At 56.7% G+C, this 18,633-nt stretch overlaps 7 protein-coding genes across 7 annotated transcripts; 2 read left to right on the top strand and 5 right to left on the bottom strand.

Annotated features, from left to right (window-relative positions):
• Window positions 1-87: 87 nt before the first annotated feature.
• Window positions 88-1,260, bottom strand: BZA05DRAFT_392096 (uncharacterized protein). Its single transcript, XM_051483052.1, has 3 exons — window positions 746-1,260; window positions 562-679; window positions 88-503 (listed from the first exon to the last, which is right to left on the bottom strand). Exons 1-3 carry the CDS (start codon window positions 863-865, stop codon window positions 193-195), a joined length of 549 nt encoding a protein of 182 aa, XP_051341067.1. The 5' UTR covers window positions 866-1,260; the 3' UTR covers window positions 88-192.
• A 1,986-nt stretch (window positions 1,261-3,246) lies between these two features.
• BZA05DRAFT_392094 (uncharacterized protein) lies at window positions 3,247-4,389 on the bottom strand. The gene has a single exon (XM_051483051.1). It carries the CDS (start codon window positions 3,916-3,918, stop codon window positions 3,313-3,315), a length of 606 nt encoding a protein of 201 aa, XP_051341066.1. The 5' UTR covers window positions 3,919-4,389; the 3' UTR covers window positions 3,247-3,312.
• Window positions 4,390-6,014: 1,625 nt separating this feature from the next.
• On the top strand, window positions 6,015-7,070 carry BZA05DRAFT_350517 (uncharacterized protein; the record flags this gene model as incomplete). Its single annotated transcript, XM_051481278.1, has 2 exons — window positions 6,015-6,215; window positions 6,297-7,070. 2 exons carry the CDS (start codon window positions 6,015-6,017, stop codon window positions 6,831-6,833), a joined length of 738 nt encoding a protein of 245 aa, XP_051341065.1. The 3' UTR covers window positions 6,834-7,070.
• A 233-nt stretch (window positions 7,071-7,303) lies between these two features.
• On the bottom strand, window positions 7,304-9,317 carry BZA05DRAFT_472455 (Alpha/Beta hydrolase protein). The gene is made up of 3 exons (XM_051488016.1): window positions 8,918-9,317; window positions 7,947-8,859; window positions 7,304-7,814 (listed from the first exon to the last, which is right to left on the bottom strand). Exons 1-3 carry the CDS (start codon window positions 9,160-9,162, stop codon window positions 7,653-7,655), a joined length of 1,320 nt encoding a protein of 439 aa, XP_051341064.1. The 5' UTR covers window positions 9,163-9,317; the 3' UTR covers window positions 7,304-7,652.
• Window positions 9,318-10,051: 734 nt separating this feature from the next.
• On the top strand, window positions 10,052-12,391 carry BZA05DRAFT_246152 (meiotically up-regulated gene 113-domain-containing protein). The gene is made up of 2 exons (XM_051479970.1): window positions 10,052-11,058; window positions 11,110-12,391. Exons 1-2 carry the CDS (start codon window positions 10,170-10,172, stop codon window positions 12,225-12,227), a joined length of 2,007 nt encoding a protein of 668 aa, XP_051341063.1. The 5' UTR covers window positions 10,052-10,169; the 3' UTR covers window positions 12,228-12,391.
• Window positions 12,392-15,079: 2,688 nt separating this feature from the next.
• On the bottom strand, window positions 15,080-15,693 carry BZA05DRAFT_370638 (uncharacterized protein). Its single transcript, XM_051481658.1, has 3 exons — window positions 15,553-15,693; window positions 15,364-15,444; window positions 15,080-15,269 (listed from the first exon to the last, which is right to left on the bottom strand). The coding sequence occupies exons 1-3, from the start codon at window positions 15,570-15,572 to the stop codon at window positions 15,116-15,118; spliced, it is 255 nt and encodes an 84-aa protein (XP_051341062.1). The 5' UTR covers window positions 15,573-15,693; the 3' UTR covers window positions 15,080-15,115.
• Window positions 15,694-16,373: 680 nt separating this feature from the next.
• Window positions 16,374-18,066, bottom strand: BZA05DRAFT_246102 (histone-fold-containing protein). The gene is made up of 5 exons (XM_051479969.1): window positions 17,957-18,066; window positions 17,614-17,892; window positions 17,460-17,534; window positions 16,699-17,385; window positions 16,374-16,636 (listed from the first exon to the last, which is right to left on the bottom strand). The coding sequence occupies exons 2-5, from the start codon at window positions 17,719-17,721 to the stop codon at window positions 16,490-16,492; spliced, it is 1,017 nt and encodes a 338-aa protein (XP_051341061.1). The 5' UTR covers window positions 17,722-17,892; window positions 17,957-18,066; the 3' UTR covers window positions 16,374-16,489.
• Window positions 18,067-18,633: the final 567 nt, after the last annotated feature.

Genomic DNA, 18,633 nt, shown 5'->3' with positions numbered 1-18,633 from the left:
CTTTCGGAACTTGATTTCTTCCGATTCGTGTAACCAGCGCCTGCCTGTCACATGCATGGAAGTGTGTGTGTTTTGAAGGAAGAACAGCTCCGCTCGATACCGGTATCATTGTGCTATCAGACAGACATCCCCATACACCTATACTCCTACAAAGTACGTGCTACAGTCGATCCTCATCCTCGCATACCCTGCCTACTTCAAACTCTTTGCAATATCTCTCCTCATCTTATCCCTCTCCTCATCCTCGGGAGCGCCAGGTTCCTTTTTATCAATCGGCGTCGTAGCCCCCGAGTCCGATCCCTCGTCATTGAGCACCTCCTCCTTGATGGTAGGCACCTGCAACCTCTGCTGCACCCGCTGCTTAACCTCCTGCACCTTCGCATCCGATGCGGGGAAGAATGTGCGCCGCACCCACCGTCCGGCAAGGAATATCCCCACGAGGTAGAGGTACGTCCCCGTTGCCAGCAGGGCGGCGACAGCAAGGAACGAGGCGGTTATGAGCACTAGTTATCCCTTCATCAGCTGGCACTCCCGCGGTAAGAGGGGAGGGAGAGTACGGACATGCGACACCGATCCAGAATACCGCCGTGGCAACAAGAACCACCGCCAGCGACACTAGGAATACTATCAAGCCCAGCAGCGGGACGAACGCGAAGAAGAGGAATGTCGCCAGGAAGGACTGCGATTCACATCAGTCTACTGCTTCTGTTCCGGCTCGTTTTTTTCTCCGGGAGAGGGAACGAACAGCATGGTAAGGCTTATCGAGCACGAAACCCAACAGCTGCGCGAGTATTCGCTGGCGTAGCTCGGGGGTGACGAGCATGTCAAGGTACTTTGTGACGCTGGCGGTTCCCGGGAGAGACATTGTTGCGATCGTGTTGGTGAAGGTTGTTGCTGGAGAAAGGGTTTCCGCCGCGGACACGCGCTCTTATGGGGTAGCGGTGACGCAAGGTGCATGGATGCGGATGACGTACATATCTACAGTGGCATGGCGCCGCGGTTTTTCTGGTTGCTCCCTCGAGAGTCGACATGGTTGTCTGCTCGATTTTCCCGAGATGCCGTGGAATTGTTGAAGCAAGAGTATAGGTCTCGCCATGGAGACGGAGATCAAGAAAGTCTCGCTCGTATAGATACATACCGGTACTCGATCTACGGTACTTGGGTGCATGTCTCGAATGAACCACAAACCCACCCTGGGCATGGGAGATCAGATCCTCTTGGCAGCACTAGATATCGATCATGTAGTTCCCGCATCGCACATCATCCCGCCATCCGTCCAAAACCTCCATAGTCCCCCAGGGACCCCACCACCATCACCCCGCCAAACCACCGCACTGACCGGCTCCTCCCCCGTCGTCGCTCAAGCCAATTCCTACGGCACCCACGGCGTCCACGGGCGGCAGCGGTGGAGGGGGCGCTACGTAGCCGCATATCCCAACGGCCTACAAGTCTGGGGGGCGAGATAAGCGGCGTGCACGCGAAGGGCTGGGGTGAAGGGGGGAGACGAAGGCGTGGGGTCGACGGGACAGGCCGTTACCGTATTACAGGCTACGTACTTACCGCTTCCTCGATGCGACGCCTATGTAGTATGCAGCCGGAGGTCCTCGGCGCGGTGGGGAAGAAGAGTTCGGTAATTGATTTCTCGTGGTGGGTTGTCATGGATACCGTATACGGATACCGGTACCTGTGGAGGTCAACAAACGGTGGGGCTTCCCCTGCTCGCCAGCTCGCCCCACCCGCCCTCCGACGGGACTTACATTGACGTGTGGTGTGGTGGAATGGCTCCGTTGCTGTAGAGTACTTTCTGATACACATAGTTTTCATAGCATAGTGGAGTTGAAGATTCGCATTTTGCTACATACGATGTCCGGCTTCAAGTAGATATCATTCTAGCGATTGAGTGCTCGTAGTTATATCTAACTTAGGAAGACACCACTGCACCAGAAGTGATACACATCATCCAGATTCATCATTCATCATTCATCATTCATCATTCATCATTCCAGACCCTTATTTCATTTCCCGAGTTTTTTGACCAGTCACCACCACATAGGGAATTGGGAAGCTTCAATGCTTCATCATTCATGTGCCGTATGTACCATACACAGCATGCTCTAAATCCCCCAAACTGGAAACCTGAACCCTCAATCGAGGTGTAGTATTATACGGTATCATACGGCGGACGTGTGTGTAGTTAGAGCACATTAAGTCACTCGCGATTCGCTTTTCAACGCGAGTTTCCAAGTTCCGTCACCATCCATCACCATGGATAATCAAACAAAAGTTACAAAACCATGGATGATAGGAGTGCCATAGTCTGGACTCTAGTAAGGCCGCATGCGACAATAGATTTCTTCCCTCTCTACCCTCCGATTCCGAACCCCACATCATCATCCATCGTCCGTCGTCGTCCGTCGTCGAAGTGGGGCGGAAACGGACAAAGGTCGAATGCTACTACACATACGATGTTTCAACAAAATTACCAAACCATCGTCCGTCAGGACTCAGATCAGAGAAGCACGCCGAAGCTAGCTGTGTATAGTACTCCATGTCTCAAACATTTGTTGCTCCGATACAAGCGGGCATACCTTTCCACGCGGGAGGGCGGACATTGCCCCCTCTCCCCCACTCCGCCGCTGCGCAGTGCGGACGAAAGAAGCTTTGGTCCAAGCGTGCACAATCAATCAAGGATTCATCGCTGGCCGGGCGGCCGGCCGAGAGCGTCCGAGCACACACGCTCCACAGTCCACTCCGCGCCACCCCACTCGTGCGCGCGGCGCGCCAGATAGTTTAATTTCTGCAAGAGCCATCACAGGTTTGTGCACAGACGGTGCATTTATATAGAGTGCTACATATCGACTCTAGAATATCCAGGGATTTATTTCCTTGCAAGTTGCAATTATTATTTGCGCCCAAATTATTACCATTACTACTATTACCATTCCCTTAACTAGGGCTTCATATTGTGCTGTCCTCCGCTAAGCAGCTAGTTCACCCCCCCAAACGCCTCCCACGAGAGCGTGTGCTCTGCTCCAGTTATGTATCAGCAGCCGCCCTGCCTCCAAACACCGACACCGCCCCCGGCAACCGTCTCCTGTTTCCGTCAAAAACGACGATGCCGGCGACAACAGCGGCGAGGGCTCCGAGGCACAGCCAGGCCCAGTAGCGGTCTTCGCGTTCCCTCTCCCTCTCCCTCTCCCTCTCCCTATCTCCCTATCTCCCTATCTCCCTCTCCCTCTCCCTCTCCCTCTCCCTCTCCCTCTCCCTCTCCCTCTCCCTCTCCCTCTTCCTCTCCCCCTCACCCTCCCCTCCTCATTCTCCGTTCCTTCGGCGGTGGTGCTGGTGGGGGATTGTTTCTCGAGGTCTTCTTCGGCGGCGGGTGCCGTCCGTGGACGCGGACGCAAGACGAGAAACACGACGATGGCGTATAGCTAGGGAATCCCTGGGAGGAAAAGGCCGGCGATGAAGAACAAGTAGTAGTTGGGCCGAGACGGGGCGGGACTCGGGATCGAGCCCCCGGATTGACGTTAGCGAACTTGACTTTGCGAGAAAGCGAGAAGGGGAAAAAGGGAAAAAGGGAAAAAGGGAAAAAGGGAAAAAGGGAAAAAGAGCTAGAGGAGGCTCGAACGACGAATTCGCGACGGTTCTTTTTTTAGAGGCCGCCGTATGTAGGACCGTAGGTGGGTTTAGGGTATGTAACACAGAGCAAACGAGATGCATGCATCGTTGGGAGGGGGGCTGGAATATGGGCTGGAGAGTGGAAAGAGGGGAATGGAGGTGCACCTTCTTCGAGAGCGGGGTATAACGCTTGCGCTCGAGCAGGTCGTCGCTGCTCGTTGAGTCGCATCTGTGGATGGCTGATTCGAGGGTGGAGGCCATCGACAGGCGCGGAGAGGAGATGGGGGGTTCGGCGTTCATTGTGCTGCAGCTGTAGGCGAATGGGAGTGTTGTTTTCTATCGGGGTTGTAGAGATGAAGGGGAATGGATGATGAGGGTGGTGAAGAGGAAGAGGAAGAAGAAGAAGAAGAATGAAGTCTCCGGTATCGTCATGCTGCAAGTTTGACGGTTGTGGGGCGTAATTGAAGGGTAATCGCGAAGGTAGGGCGATTGATGGCGGTGATGGTGGAAATCAACACCCGCGATTAAGGTTGAGGGTGCTTGCTTCTTTGATCCGCGACATTCTCTCCCCCGTGCTTCTTTTTCGTTGCAAGCGGCATAGCCGCCGTTGCAGTGCAGTCATAATCAACACACGGACCCCTCCCTTACTCGATGTCACTTGTCTTCACGATCTGACGATGTCTCTGATGATGATGATGTTCGCGTGGATACCTAGCATTCCCCCGGGGGGGCACATTCCATCATCTTCACCACCACACCCACGAGTCGTGCACGACGCGTCGAGTCGGGCAGGGGGACTCTTATTCCCACATGACGCATGTTTCCCTTCTGTTATCCCTCATTCCCTCTCCTGCCAACACCGCCGCCGCCAGCACGTACACATGTATCATACCCCTCTTCCCCCCCCCCCCACCCCCCATCCCGCAAGCTTCCGGCCATGCGGCTTCCGTCTGTGTGTGTGTTGTGTGATCCACCTCGCATTGGCGAAAAGCCGACCTGCATAAGAAGCAATTTTGCAATCGATTTTATCGCCGGTTGAATCATGAAACCGCACTTGCCTGCCAGCCACCTCCTCCTGCTCCTTTTGCTCCGTTGCCCCCCCCCCTCGTCCTCCTCGACTGCGCGCGCTCTCGTCGCTCGCGTCCGTCACTCGTCATGGCCACTCGCTCGCTCGCTCGCTCGCCTCGCTCCGCACACACACACACGGCCTTCCAAAAAGAGAAGCTGTTGTTGTTGCTTGCCGCCGTTTTCGGCGCCATGCCGTCCACTTCGGGCGTGATTGCGAACTAATAGCTCCCAAACTAGCGTACTCTTTTTTCGGTTGCGTCAAGCAGCCCCTAAATTCCCTTTCTCGGACATTTCCTCGACTCGTGCCCAACCATCGTCCTTCCCAGTGTCTCTCCTCTGTCTGTCTGTCTGGTGTCGCCGCCCCCATCACCAAATCCTGTCACCCCCAGAGATAATCCACACACACACCACCCCATAGTTATCCCAGCCATCACCCCCCCCCCCCCCCCCAGCTCCCCTTCCAACCAACCATCTTCTTTCTCCCCAGTCCTCCGACCAAACGCGCTCCTCCCTTCCTCCCCTCCTCCTCCTCCTCCGACCTCACTCCTCTCCACCTGCATACAAACCATACAACCCATACACAAACCATCCAGCCAACCAACCAATCATCAACCCAGCACTTACATCACACCCACATCAACACGTACTACGTGCTCTACTCACTCGACTTTAACCTCTTCAGCCATCACCTGCATCAAACATACATATTTCTACTTTCGTACATTCTTACATACACTCGTTCTTGATCCCCACCCGGCCACCGCCTTTCCTTTACACGTCTTATCGTCCCTTTTCGCGCTGAATCGAGATCCTGATCGCTGCTGCTGCTGCTGCCGCCGCTGCTGCCACTCCGACCGCTTCTAAAGTAGTCCAACGCCTGCCACTTGTCACAGCTATCCAGTATCCACGTCCAGTGCTCTCAGATCATCCTCCACCCACCTCCACCTCCACCTCCCCCCGACAACGCGTTTCGTCCGTCTGTGCTGTTCACTACCCCCCCCTCCAAGCCCCCCCGTCCCGTCCGCTTTGTCGCTCCCTGCAGTCATCCGCCAACGCACAAAAATCTCTGTCCGCGCACTGCATACTTTTCGCGAATCCTAAACTACATTCCCCTCGCCTACCCCCAACTCACCATCATCACTACCACTACTACCACCACCACTACCACTACCACTTCTACCCCCAACCACCCTGCCAACAACAACAACAATAACAACAACTACCCTTCATAAAGAAAAATAACCATCTCGGACAGAGCTGCCATTCTCGTCCGCATACAATCTACAAACACATACCTTCTACCCGATAATCGCGCGCGCGTCACAGCAATGCTTTTGCCTTCCGCCCTTCCTTGCGAGTTTCTCGCGCCTTCGTTGGCGCGTTCTTCGGTCATCGTCGCGCCTCCATCTTACCGTTCACCACCTGTTGAGGAGACGGGAATCGTGTCGGCGACTACCACTGGCTTGATGTCGACGTGTCGGAGACTCCAGCAGATCCTCTCGGGCGGCGACAGGCAATCACCTGCGCCCGTGTCAATGGCCCTCACCATCGCGTCGGCACAAACAACCGTCGCGAAGAACAACCGTCGTTCTACACACGCGTCTGCCCAGGAACCCCCACGGACACCGGTCCGACGCGCTACTTCGTCGCGAGTATTGTCCGCTCCACCCCCACCACCGACACTACCAAAGGCACCGGTACTTGTTGCACGTTTGTCGAACAAGCGCACGCGTTCGGCTGCCTTCGACTCATCACCCATGGACGAGGAGAGCGACAACTCGGACAAAGATTTCAACCGCCGAACCGACCGCTTCGCGACCCCGCCGCCGCGTAAACGTGTGCGCCCGACCACACCTCCTCCCGCACCCAACCGTGGCGTGCGAGGGCTGCTGGCCGACAACGACGACGACGAGTATATGAGCTGGACTTCGGACGACGACCGGCAGCTCGTGGAATTAGTGCTTGGAAAGCTGCAGCTCAGCAAGAACGATTGGGAGGAGTGTGCGCGCTCGCTCGGGAAGGGGGACGGCCACAGCGTTGGAAAGCGGTGGGAGAGTCTGCTCGGAAACATCTCGCTCAAGGACAGGCGGAAGCGCATCGGTCGTCACAACCTTTACTCGCACCGCAGGATCCTGCCCAGGAACTGATTTCGCGTTCTCGTTTCCACTTCCACTTCACATTCATTTTTCAACTATTCTTTTTTTCCTATGGCTTTGTTCAACTGCACATTCTTCTGTATTCCTCCTTTCTCATGATATCCTGTGAAGCCTTTGACGAATAGCATTCGGCTTCCGCTTTTGCTGTACATTTTTCTCTATCCTTTCCTTTTTTGTTTATTTATCCACATGCTGTTTCTGGCGGGGTGATTCGGGGCGGGAGCGGGAGGGGGGGCAAACATGTTGTAACACTACTTTTTTTTTGTTTGTGCATTGATTCGGTGGTGGGAACTGGGCTGGGGGATCGATTGGATTGGATTGGATTGGATTTGGTTGTTTGGTTGTTTGGCTGCTTGGTTGTTTGGTTGCTTGCTTGCTTGGGGGGCGGGGCGGGGGCGTGGCGTACTTGCTTTTTCACTCACAAACATAACTGTAACGAATTTGAAGATATCACATACCACATACAAAGTAAACGAACTGGCTGAACGTGATTCTGCGAGGGGTTGGGCTATGTGGGTAAATCATGCGGGAGGGCGGGCGGGCGGGAACGCTATGGCCTCGTTTCCTCGTTTCCATGATTCGGCCCCACGGCCTGCGGCTCGGCCTAGCTAACGGTCAGGCCAGTCAACGGTCCAACGGTCCAACAGTCATCAAACTTCAACGCCAACACCGTCTTTCCCATGTGCTTTTTTATTTGCTTTTCCATCCCGCGCGGGACGGAGGGAGGGAGCAATGGAGGGGAGGGAAATAAACGGGCTTGTGCTTCAGTAATATCTGCCCATTTTGATCCATGGATCTAGATGGAGGTATCTAGATGGAAGTGTAATGTTTCCCGGCCGCGGGCAAGTACGGACTCTGCACGCCCGCACCCGCGCCCGCCGCACCACCCACTCCCGCTCCTCCTCCCGACGCCCCAACTTTCGGCGGCAAAACGAGCACGCTCCTATCATTCCGCTTGTAGAACTCGACCAACTGTCCCACCACAGCACACATATTAGCCCCCATCATCCACTTCACATCCACATCCACCCCCATCCACCCCCATCCCGAGCTCGAGCTCCAGCTCTTGCTCGAGCAACAAAAAACAAGAGATCGAGTACATACCGCAGCCGCCACCCTCTCTGGCGCGTCCTCATGTACAAAGTGCCCGACCTCTGGCAGGACGAGGAGCTGATACTTCCCTTGCATCTGCCCGATCATCAGCTCCTTATCGAGGCGATCCGTGCCTGCGAGCAGCAGCAGTTTCCCGCCCGGCGCGGTCAGGAACCGCGATGACAGCCCGGTGAACCACGTTTGCCAGAACGGCTGCGTGGAGGAGAGGTCAGTGCGCCATGTATAACTAGTTGTGATGGGGGTGGTGGGGGAGCTGGGGTTGGGGGCGGGGGAGGGAACGAGCAGCGCGGGCACCGAGATCCGCGCGGACGTGGGGTTGCGCAACGTCCGCGAACGCGTGTGCCACTCTATCCCGTGGCTGAGCGAGCTGAAGCTCGTGGGGCGGCTGTGCAGGTAGGTGGACATGCTAGTGAGCGCGTCGATCGCGGAGCCCTCGACCACGTCGATCACGGCGTATCCCAGGAGGGCGTCGCCGAGCTGACGGGAGGCGGCGAGGCTCACTACTACCGCGCCGCCGAGGGAGTGGCCGATCAGTACTAGCGGTGGGAGCGTGGGCCAGTTCTGCTGGGTGGCCGTGAGCTGGATGGTGCTGTACAGGTCGCTGGTGAGCGTGGGTAGTGACAGGTCGTTGTCCGACGGGGTATGTGTCTCCCCGTGCCCGCGGCAGTCCGGAGAGAGGATCCCCGCGCTGGGGAGGAGGCGGCGGATCGAGGTCGCGAGTAAAGCGCTGGAGAGACCAGACGAGCCCGCGCCGTGGTGGAAGACGAAGAGGGGGCCGCTGGGGAGGGGCGGGGTGAGGTACGCGTGGTAAGAGGTTTCGGGCGAGTCGGGGGGCGTCAGGTGAAGGGAGAGCGAGAAGTGCGCTTGCCACGGGATGGGCTCGAAGGTTGGTTTCTTCCGTGGTCTGCTTGTGTTAGCTGTAGCAGTGTGGAGGGAGGGGGAGGGGGAGGGGGAGGGAGTACTGCGCCGGCCGCGAGAACAGCGGCTTGATGGTGCCTGTACTCGACGCGCTCGACGCGGAGCTCGAATCCGACAACAGCGGAGACGGCGGCGGCAGAGTTCCCTCGTCATACTCCAGCTCCAGCCCCTCCTCCTCCTCCTCGTCGAACGCGGACAGGTCTGATAGTGGGTGTGTGGTCGGCATCGGCGGCGACCGTGGGAGATGCTGCAGTTTGGACTTGAGGAAGGATTTGCGCAGGTCGCTCATTGTCGTGTCATAGCATTTTCGCTGCTACTCTATAGAGGGGCAGGTTTGGTGGGGCGATTAGCTGTGGGCTGCGCGCTGCGGGGCGGTTAGGCGGTGGCAGACGACATCAGCGAACGCGGAGGAAGCTTGTGCTTGCCGCGAAGGGTGGTCAGTGGTCACGTCGCTTGCAAGCGCAGGAACGAACGAAACTCGGTAACTTGAATTCTATGTATCTACTCTATCTACGTGCCATGCTCGATGAGACACGGCATCATCGCAGCTACATCCATCTAGATCTCCGAAGCTCCGCGGTGCATCAAAATCTCCCGTTGTCTTCACCTGCCACCTATGTGCATACGGTACCCTACATAGGTAACTACATCATACATAGAGCTCAACCCGTGCTAATGAACTACCTAGAGTACTCTACACGTCGAGATCTAGAGCCTGCGCCGGGAGTTAGCTATCCAGGCACCCATGGCCCCCAGACCCGCCATGTCATGCCATCCACATCTCAACCGACCGACCGAGCTATCCGGGAGCACTTGACATCACACATCTCCAACACATTCTTGTGTGAGTCGTCAAGCCACCCACCAACAGAGCCACCTTCTCCGTTTTTTCCCTTGCGAGCGAACGTGGTCCGCGTCAGGCGGATCCCCCAGGAGCAACGTGGCTGGGGCTAACATTCCAATGGCAGTGCTGTCCCGCCCAGGACCAATCGCAAGGATGTCCACCAGGTACCAGTCTACCAGGGTTGCAGCGCTGCCAGGGACCGAGAGCAAAGCCATTGACACACTGCCGCCGCCCTACATTGCTGCTTGAAACGTGCGTCGGCTCGCAAACGTCGGATGGGATGGCATGGCATGGGATGGGATGGACCGATAACTGATGACTGCTTCTACTGCTGCGCCGTTCCGAGCAATAGAATATATACATAGCGCTGGCTGCCACCCTTCCTTCTTTAAGTCCCTCCCTCGAACTCGACCTCGGACTCGACAGGAACCCCGAGCCCACCACAACCCAACATGCCGTTCGTACCCAACACGCCCGAATCTCACGCGGCAATCCTCTCACCGGCGCCGCCCACCGTCTGCCGCGGGGTCAGCAACGACGGCAAGCCGTGCAAGCGCACGCTCGTGCGCTCGTCCTCGGGCGACCCCGAGTCCGGCGTGATCACCATCGTCGGCAAGCAACAGGCGTACTTCTGTGCGCGCCACCAGGACCAGGCGAAAGAGGTGGTGCTGCGGCATACCGCGTCGTTTGCGCGTAGGAGGGCTCTCGTCGGCCGCGGGAGCATGGACACGCTTATTGAGCAGGTGGAGTTGCTGGTCGGCGGCGGCGACAGCGGAGGACAGACGATACAGACCACAGTGGTTAGCACGACGAAAAAGGTGCCGCGCGAGAAGGACCCGTTCAAGCCGGTTCTTAAGGACTACGATGAGGAGGAGGTTGGCGGGGCGGCTACACCGCGGCCACCGAGTCCGCCTAGTGGACGGCCGAAGCCGAAGAAGAAGCAGCCGAGCCTTTTGAAGAGGTTGTTTTTTGGGTGCTGCATGGGGTCGGACGACGATCCCGAGGACGAGAAGAACTGGTCTGCACGAAGGCGGGAGGCGGAACTGAGATCAGCGGCTGCAGCTGTGGTCGACGAAACCTTCCCGACACCACCTGCGCGAGCGAAGAAGGCCGATAATAAGGCGGTTGCGTTTAAGAGCGTGCCACCTACTCCGCCGCTGCCGATGATGTATCTGCCGAAACACCCGGCGAGCGCTATAGTGAAGAATGCGCCGGTGCCGGCGACAAAAGCATCCAAGGCGGTCGGCATGGGTCTCAGTCCGGCGACACCGATGGCTGATGATGATGTGGAGGATGTGCCGGAGATCGATGTGAAGAGCTTGACGAAGGAGCAGCAACACCGTGAGTTTCCCTCGGTCTTCACCTTGGATCCACATGACTGACATCCTTTAGTTCTCAAACTCATTCCAAAGACTGTTCACCCTAGGGGTCTGGGCCGCCTCCAGCAAGAGCTGCTGAAGCCCTTCTCCGACAAAGACGAGCCAGGCTACATCTACATGTTCTGGCTGACCGACTCCCCTCTCTCCCCCTTCTCTACGCCCTCTGGCTCTACCGCCGCCACCCCCTCCGCTGGAGGCCGCAGCAACACCGCCTCAGACCGTCTCATGCGCGCCGCCCTCAACGCAGTCCCAACCCCTGGCGGCACACGCCCCAAACTTCTCTTCAAGATCGGCCGCGCGGTTAACGTCCAGCGCCGTCTGCACCAATGGACCAGCCAGTGCGGCTACAACCTCGCCCTGATCCGGTACTACCCCCACACGTCCGCGTCCTCTCCGGGGGAAAGCCCCATCGTCGCGCGCAAAGCGCCCAACTGCAACCGGATCGAGCGTCTGATCCACCTCGAGCTATCCGCCACGCCCGGCGCAAACCCCAAAAAGAACTGCGAAACCTGCGGCAAGACGCACCAGGAGTGGTTCGAAGTCGAGGCGTCCCGCGAGGGGATCCTAGCCGTCGACGAGGTGATCAAGCGCTGGATCGCGTACGGCGAGCGCAGCGCCACCACGTCCAACCCCACAGGCCCCAGCCCCAAGGCGAAGATGCCCGCCCGCCCCAATGCGCCCCAACGCCACAACGCCGCCCAGCCCGGCCCAAACCCCGTCAAGATGTACACCACCAAGACGCCGTCCCCGCAGACCACACCGAAGAAGGCCCCTGCCGCACCAAGGACCACGCCGAAGAAGGCCGCCGCCGCCGCCACCAGCCCAGCAGCCACGCCGAAGAAGAACGCACCTACCATGCCGAAGAAGCAGGCCCCCAGCACCAACGCCGGCGCCGGCGCCGGCGCAAGTCTGAAGGTCCCAGCGGCAGGATCGCGACAGCGCAGCTCGTCCTCCTCGCCATCGGCAAAGCCGAAGTCTAGGAGCTCCTCGAAGAGCAGGCAGAGGAGCTCGTCGACGCACTCTGCTAGGAACCAGAGGAACAGGAGCAGGAGTACCAGTAGGAGGAGGGATTATGATGACGATTTTGTGGTGAGTAGTGGCAGTGAGGGCGAGGATGATTATCGCCCGTAGTTAGTTTTGGAGGGGGTATTTTTTTCTTCGCGGGAGTAGGAGTTACGGTTGCTTGGTTTGATGGGATTGGATTGGAATTGGGTTGAATTGGATGGGATAGGAATTGGAATAGAGAGTTGAGACGGGTATATATGTCAATATAATGAGTATATGTGAATATGTGTGAATACAATGAGTATATACGGCAGTGTTTGAGTTGATAGTTGACAGTGTAGTCATTTTTGGGAAAGAGGGATCGTGCACTTGGGCGTTACCGTACCGACAAGACACTACGGCAGTCCTCACTGGGTCTTCTCGTACATAGCATAGTGAAACCGACCGCGACCCGCTACCACTCATCCTGCCAGCTTTCGGTATAACAGTCGGAATAGTCGTCCTCAAACCCAAACCCCGGCGGACTAAAAAGTATTCCCGCGATTGTGCTATGCGAATAACACGGGAAACTCGGGAAACGTGTACTTCTCTCGACCGAACTGCGAAACGATGAGGCGGAAGATGATCTCCCTACGGTTGTATTAAATTCACTACTAGGAAAGGCCGCGGCAGGATCATCGGGTGTCGGTAGCGGTAGGATCGCTGGGTTTTCAAACGCTGGTATGTCGTCCTCGGGCGGACTGGTCAGCGGTCCGGCCGTTGTACTGGTGCTTGGGGATGAAGGCGGGATATCCAGTACTGGTGTGGTATTGTTGGCTGTGGCTCCCGGAGAGCTGGAAGATGCCGACGATGCTGGTAAGCAACCGTCGGGCATCCTGCCAGGATCAGGAGCAGGAGCAAGCGCAGGAGCAGGAATAGTTCCAGCGACAGCTACAGCTGCACCGTCCACTTTCACTTCCTCGACGTTGATGTCGACGGGAGGACTTTTTCCGACAGAGAGCTCGCCGGTCTAACAGCAGCACCAGCAGTAGCAGGGAAAGCCAATGGAGCTTTGCCGTTGCCGTTGCCCATCCGATCCCCCTACACAGCCGCAGCAGCAGCTGGCATCACTATCGCAGCAGATGAAGAGTCGGACTGTGCGGGCGGCAAAGCAGCACTGCTCGGCGTGCTCTCCCAGCTCTGGGGGTGTTCGCCGAGTCTCCGCCAGCACGGCGCTCTCTACTAGTAGCTCCTGCCACATCCCCTCTCCAATCGGCACCCCCTCCCCCACCCCATCTTCAAACCCAAACCCCCCCAGCCTCCCCAGCCTCACCAACTCCTCCACCCCCCTCCGCAAACCATCCCAGTACCCATCCCACAGTCTACTATACTCCACAGCCCTCTTCACGACCGCCACGACCGCCACGACCGCCACAATCGCCGCCCCAGCGCCCCGTGGTCTGCACGTAGCCGGCGGATCTCGGATTTGAGGGTGTGGTTCTCGTTCCGTAGAGCGGTGGATCCGGTGGGATCTTCTAAATCCGAGCAGCAGCTAGAGGAGAAGGATGAGGAGGCAGAAGAAGGATGGAATGAGTACCACGGGTTGGCGAAGAGATCTGGGTCTGGGTCTGACATTTCGGCCGTGGGTGCGAGGTGGAGTAGGAGGTAAGTACTTAGTAGGTAAGTGCGGGGACACCACACAGTTCACACGGCCAATCGCCAATCATACGTACGAGCCCGAGCCCGAGTTTGGGGCGCACCGCTATCATCCATGCATGGTGAATGCATGGCGAATTCGGTTCATGCGGTCATTCAGTTAGTTCATGCGGTCGGTTCATGCGGTATCACGCGGTATCCCGCAGTTTTTTCGAGTGATATGTCATGAGTGTGTAACCATTTACCTATTGTCGTCCGCGCAGCAACGAACGAGAGCGGGGGGATGGAGACCTGGGAAGTTGGGATTCTTCACGGTCGTGGTAAAGACTCCAGCCGTGCTAAGTCGGTTGGTATCGAATAGACTGCTCGTAGGTACTGGTTCCTCCATATATGATGTTCTTTCTGCCCCAGACCGACCAGCCCGGAATCCCCCCGCCCTCGCCCTCGTCCTCGCAAAGATGTCACTATAAGTATGTACATTCCTCTGACCTCTGCTTCAGTAATCCACCACGACGAGTATGTAAGGAGTTGACTATCACCGCGAAACTCGCGTTGTGATGTAGCCTGCTAGTCGCAGCGGGTCCAGCCGCGAGCTTGCTGCTTACCTGTATGGCCGAAGTCCCACCTGGCCGTCCTGACCACTGGGAAACCCACTGCCCACTGCCCACTGCCCAGTGGTCCCGCAAAACCCACTGGTCCCGCAAAACCCACTGGTCCTGATTCTACCACCACCACCACCACCGCCACCACCAATCTACTAGTACAAGTACTAGTACATAGAAGCAGCATTGTGAGCCTACTACAACAAGTCGGTGGCGATCCAAGTACTCTACAATGTACATGCATCCATACCGAGACTATTGAAGCAGTCACGATAGATGTGCAGCAAAAACGCTTTATACCAGCGCTCCCGAGTCCGGAGAGTTTCGTTCCATTCGAATCATTCACACCAAACTACTAGTAAACTCCCTACACCACGACGCATGGCGACCGACGTAGAACTTGTTTTACCACACCATATTCACACACTATCACGCGGCCCATCTCTCTCACACGAATGACAGCCTGTGACGTGATTGTGATATGATTCCCGACTTGGTGGTGGCCATAGTCCACGAGTAGTAAAGGTCGCATGCGACAATAAATTGATGTTCCCTCTCTCCCTCTCTCCCTCTCTCCCTCTCTCCCTCTCTCTCTGTGTGTGTGATGTGATTCCTGACGACACCGGTAGCGGACAAGTACCAGTACCAGTACATACTTCGAGCAGTACTATAGTAGAACCGATCATTGCAAACACCCGAACCACGAAACATCGACAGCACCGACCCTCCCCCTCCCCCCCTCTCCCCCTCGTAGCATCCCCCATGGTATCCCCTCCTCTACTGCAACCTAACACCCCTCCTCGAATGCAACCACGCCTGACCTGCGCAGAAGACGAGAAAAACCGCGTACACAACGACACTCGCAAAGATGGTCGCAGCAACAGCCTTGCCGTCCGTCGGGTCGTTGATTGAGCCCATCATTGATTCATGCCTGCCACCGCCAGCACACATTAACACATCGTCAGGGGAAGAAGGGGGCAGAGGGGAGAGGGGGACGGGGGGACGGGGGGAAGAAGAGGGCATACCTGTTCCGGAATAGCAACCCGATCACGCTCAGGATCAGGATTGCAAAGACGCTGATTATGGTGCAGCACCAGGCCGTTCCGCTAGACAGTGGGTTGTTAGCTGCTAGCTTCTAGGTCGAGTTCGCACCCGCACCGGGGCCGAGGTTGGGGACGGGAAAGGGGCGGGAGGGAGGGAGAGGGGGGGCGTACGCGGAGAACATTGGCTTCATGTTTGCGGTTGTTTATTGTTGTAGCTTGAGAGGACGGTGGTGGTGATGGTGGTGGTGGTAGTCGGAGTCGTGGTAAGGTAAGGTAAGCTTGGTCGGTCGGTCGGTTGTCGGTGTTGTGGTGTTGCTCGCTTGGTACGTAACGTAGTCGACGCGCCGCGCCAGACCAGCGACGACGGCTTGGGCGGCGGTGGCTTGGCGATTTTGTGTAACCTTGTGACGTATCTACAAGATACATACATTTGATCATAGGGCTGGACGAGGCTTGAGAGAACCACAAGTGTCACTTGGAATCATCATGAACTGCTGTGACGCGGATAGTCTTCGTTGCTTTACTATATACCCCCATCCATCCATCCATCCACCCATCGCTACCAGACTGACTGACCGTGGTGTCGTCCGTCCGTCCGTCTGTCGTATAAACCATCCCATCCAAAACCCTCAAAACAACCACCACAACCACCACCACCAAACATGACAAAGACATGCACCAAAAGATTAACTCTCATCCGGGAAAATCGCCGTTTCCCTGCCTTGAAACGAAACGAAGCAAGCAAAGCCATACATGTTCTGTATAAAAACCCGACCCTGATCCGATATCCAACACCATTCACGAAGACCAACCGAAAACGACAGAAACCCGTGTAGATAAACGCGAGAAAGAAAAAGAAAAGACAAAGAGGAGCCATGGATCTCGTAAATCTCTTCCCTTGAATCCAAAAGAAAAACACTCATGATGCCTAACCCGTCAACCCATGCTCCGAGAAGAAACGAGAAAAAACGCAAGCAAAAACGGTCGGGGTGAAACAGAAATGGCGCAACACCGGAGAAAAAAGAGCAGAAAAAGAAAAAGTTCTGACGCGAGATGACACGACCGCGTATACGTGCAAACAAATGGCGACTCAATCCTAGGGAAAGGGTTAGAGTCCGACTGCAAGACCCGAATTCTGCCCTTGAGGTACCTCGTAATCTCTCTCGCCCTCGGCGTCAGCGTCGTCCCCCTGTTCATTGCCTTGTCCACCTTGCGGGTCTTGAAGGTGGCCTCGTTGATTTGGCATCTGGTACATCTGAAGGCGACTAGAATTAGCTATTGAGACATCCCGGACAGCTGGCTTGCGGGGGTATATACCGTGTGCGGTGGCATTGGTGGGTAGCCATAGATCCCCTCCATCCCTTCCTGGTAGATGTGTGTTCCGTAATTTCCGACTGGTGGTGCCACACCGCCGGGATACATGCTGCCCTGTCCATACCGATCCGATTCTGCAGGCATGCCTGGGTGAGGGTACTCCAAGCCCGAGGGCATCTGTGATTGGCCGTGAACATGCTGTGACTGCTGTGGCGGCTGCGATTGCTGGTGCTGTGGTGGCTGTTGCTGCGGTGGGTGTGGCGGGTGTGACGGCGGCGGCGGTGCCTGTTGATGATGCCCACCACCGGAACCCGGAGCACCCCCGCTTGCCCGTTTCGGAGCTGCGTCTTCCCTCGGGACGATATCGATTAGGAAATCGAACATGTCGCTCTTGGTCAGGGCCGACGCGATGTCGGAGCGCTGCAGTGTCCGCCGCTTGTTCTCCTCCGCATGTATCCAGGCACGCATCGTCAATTCGGTGATGAATATGTCGCAACCCTTTGCGAACAGTATCGGCGCCTCGGCGGATATCATCTTGACTTCGGGATCCGCCTTCATGACCTTCTTTATCCGAGCGAGCGGGAGCTGGTGCACCTTGTAGTCGTGGTCTTCATTCTCGAGGGTGTTGATGGTCTGCTGCCAGTACGCAGTCAAGATGTCGCGGTAATGACCGTGCAAGCCTTGGGATACCTGGGAAGCCATGGTCAGAGACTGCAATGGAAGAAGAGTGTTTGTGCGGGTGGTGTTTGGATTGAATCCCATACATTTGCGAACGCGCCACTATATATATCGGATTGCGGGACGGACGAGTTGGCTACGAGCGCCGCGCTGGCTCCATACTGTAAGGCAGACCTTGCGATTAGCAGAGGGACATCGAAGTGAACCTCGCAAGGCGGACAGAATCAAGATTCCACTCACATGTCCCATAACGGAGATGTCGTACTGCTGTTGCTGTTGTTGCTGCTGTTGCTGCTGCTGTTGGGATGGGTCGTGTCTGCCGCCTGCGCCCGGGTAGTTGGGGTCCATATTCAAAAACGAACAAGGCTCGTGTTTCGATTCGATGTCGTGTTCACCGCTGTCTCTGTCGGTGTTGTCGTTGGCTGACGGCGGTGGTAGTGGTGGTGCTGTTGTTGGTGGTGGTGGTTGCGGTGGTGGTTGTAGTGGTGGTACCTTGCTGTTTTGTTGTCTTGCTGACTTCTAACCATTGTCCAACGTTACTCTACATTCGTGGCTGGGGCTGAACATGGTTGCGTTCACTCACTCGTTCACTCACTCGTTCACTCACTCACTCATTCACTCCAAAGTGCGATGATGCCCAAACAGATGCAAGTGCAAATGATAGAATGGATTGCAGCGCGAAGAGAGATTGCTATGATTCGGCCCGCCTGCTCAGAGTGTAAAGCGCCGACAGCGAAGGCTCTGTGCTCGGAGTCTGTGTGTACAGGAGCGAGTCGAGGAGGGTTGGCGCACGCGGGGTTGGGTCGGTAGGGTGCAGAGTAGGGTACAGTAGTCAAGAATGCGTAGTACGTGTGAGGATCTGGGGATGTATGTGTGTGTGTGCGTGCGAGGGAGAGGGTGCGCAGGAAGTAGTGGGACTCTAGGCCGGGTGTGTAGCAGACAGAGGAAACCGGCGTGAGGCGGAGGGGGAAGTCAATGGGTGATGGTGATGATGATGATGGAGGCGGTGGAGGTGGAGGTGGAGGTGGAGGTGGAGGTGTGGAGGAGGTGGTGATGATGGCGGTGATGGGCAGGAGCGAGCAACACTCTACAGCAGTTGACGACGCAGTTGGAGTTCACAACGGAGCGAGCGAGCTGCGGGCGGTCCTGTATGATGTATGTGCGGGTCCGTCCGGCGGTCCCGGGGTCTCCTGCTCTACTTTTCCGAGCGAACGAGCGAGCGAGCGGAGACGGCGATGGCTGACCTGATTGTCTGCTTCT

Source organism: Tricharina praecox, assembly GCF_024521635.1.
Source record: "Tricharina praecox strain CBS 144465 chromosome Unknown BZA05scaffold_7, whole genome shotgun sequence".
Classification (NCBI taxonomy): Eukaryota; Fungi; Ascomycota; class Pezizomycetes; order Pezizales; family Pyronemataceae; genus Tricharina; species Tricharina praecox.
This window is presented reverse-complemented; position numbering and strand designations above follow the sequence as displayed.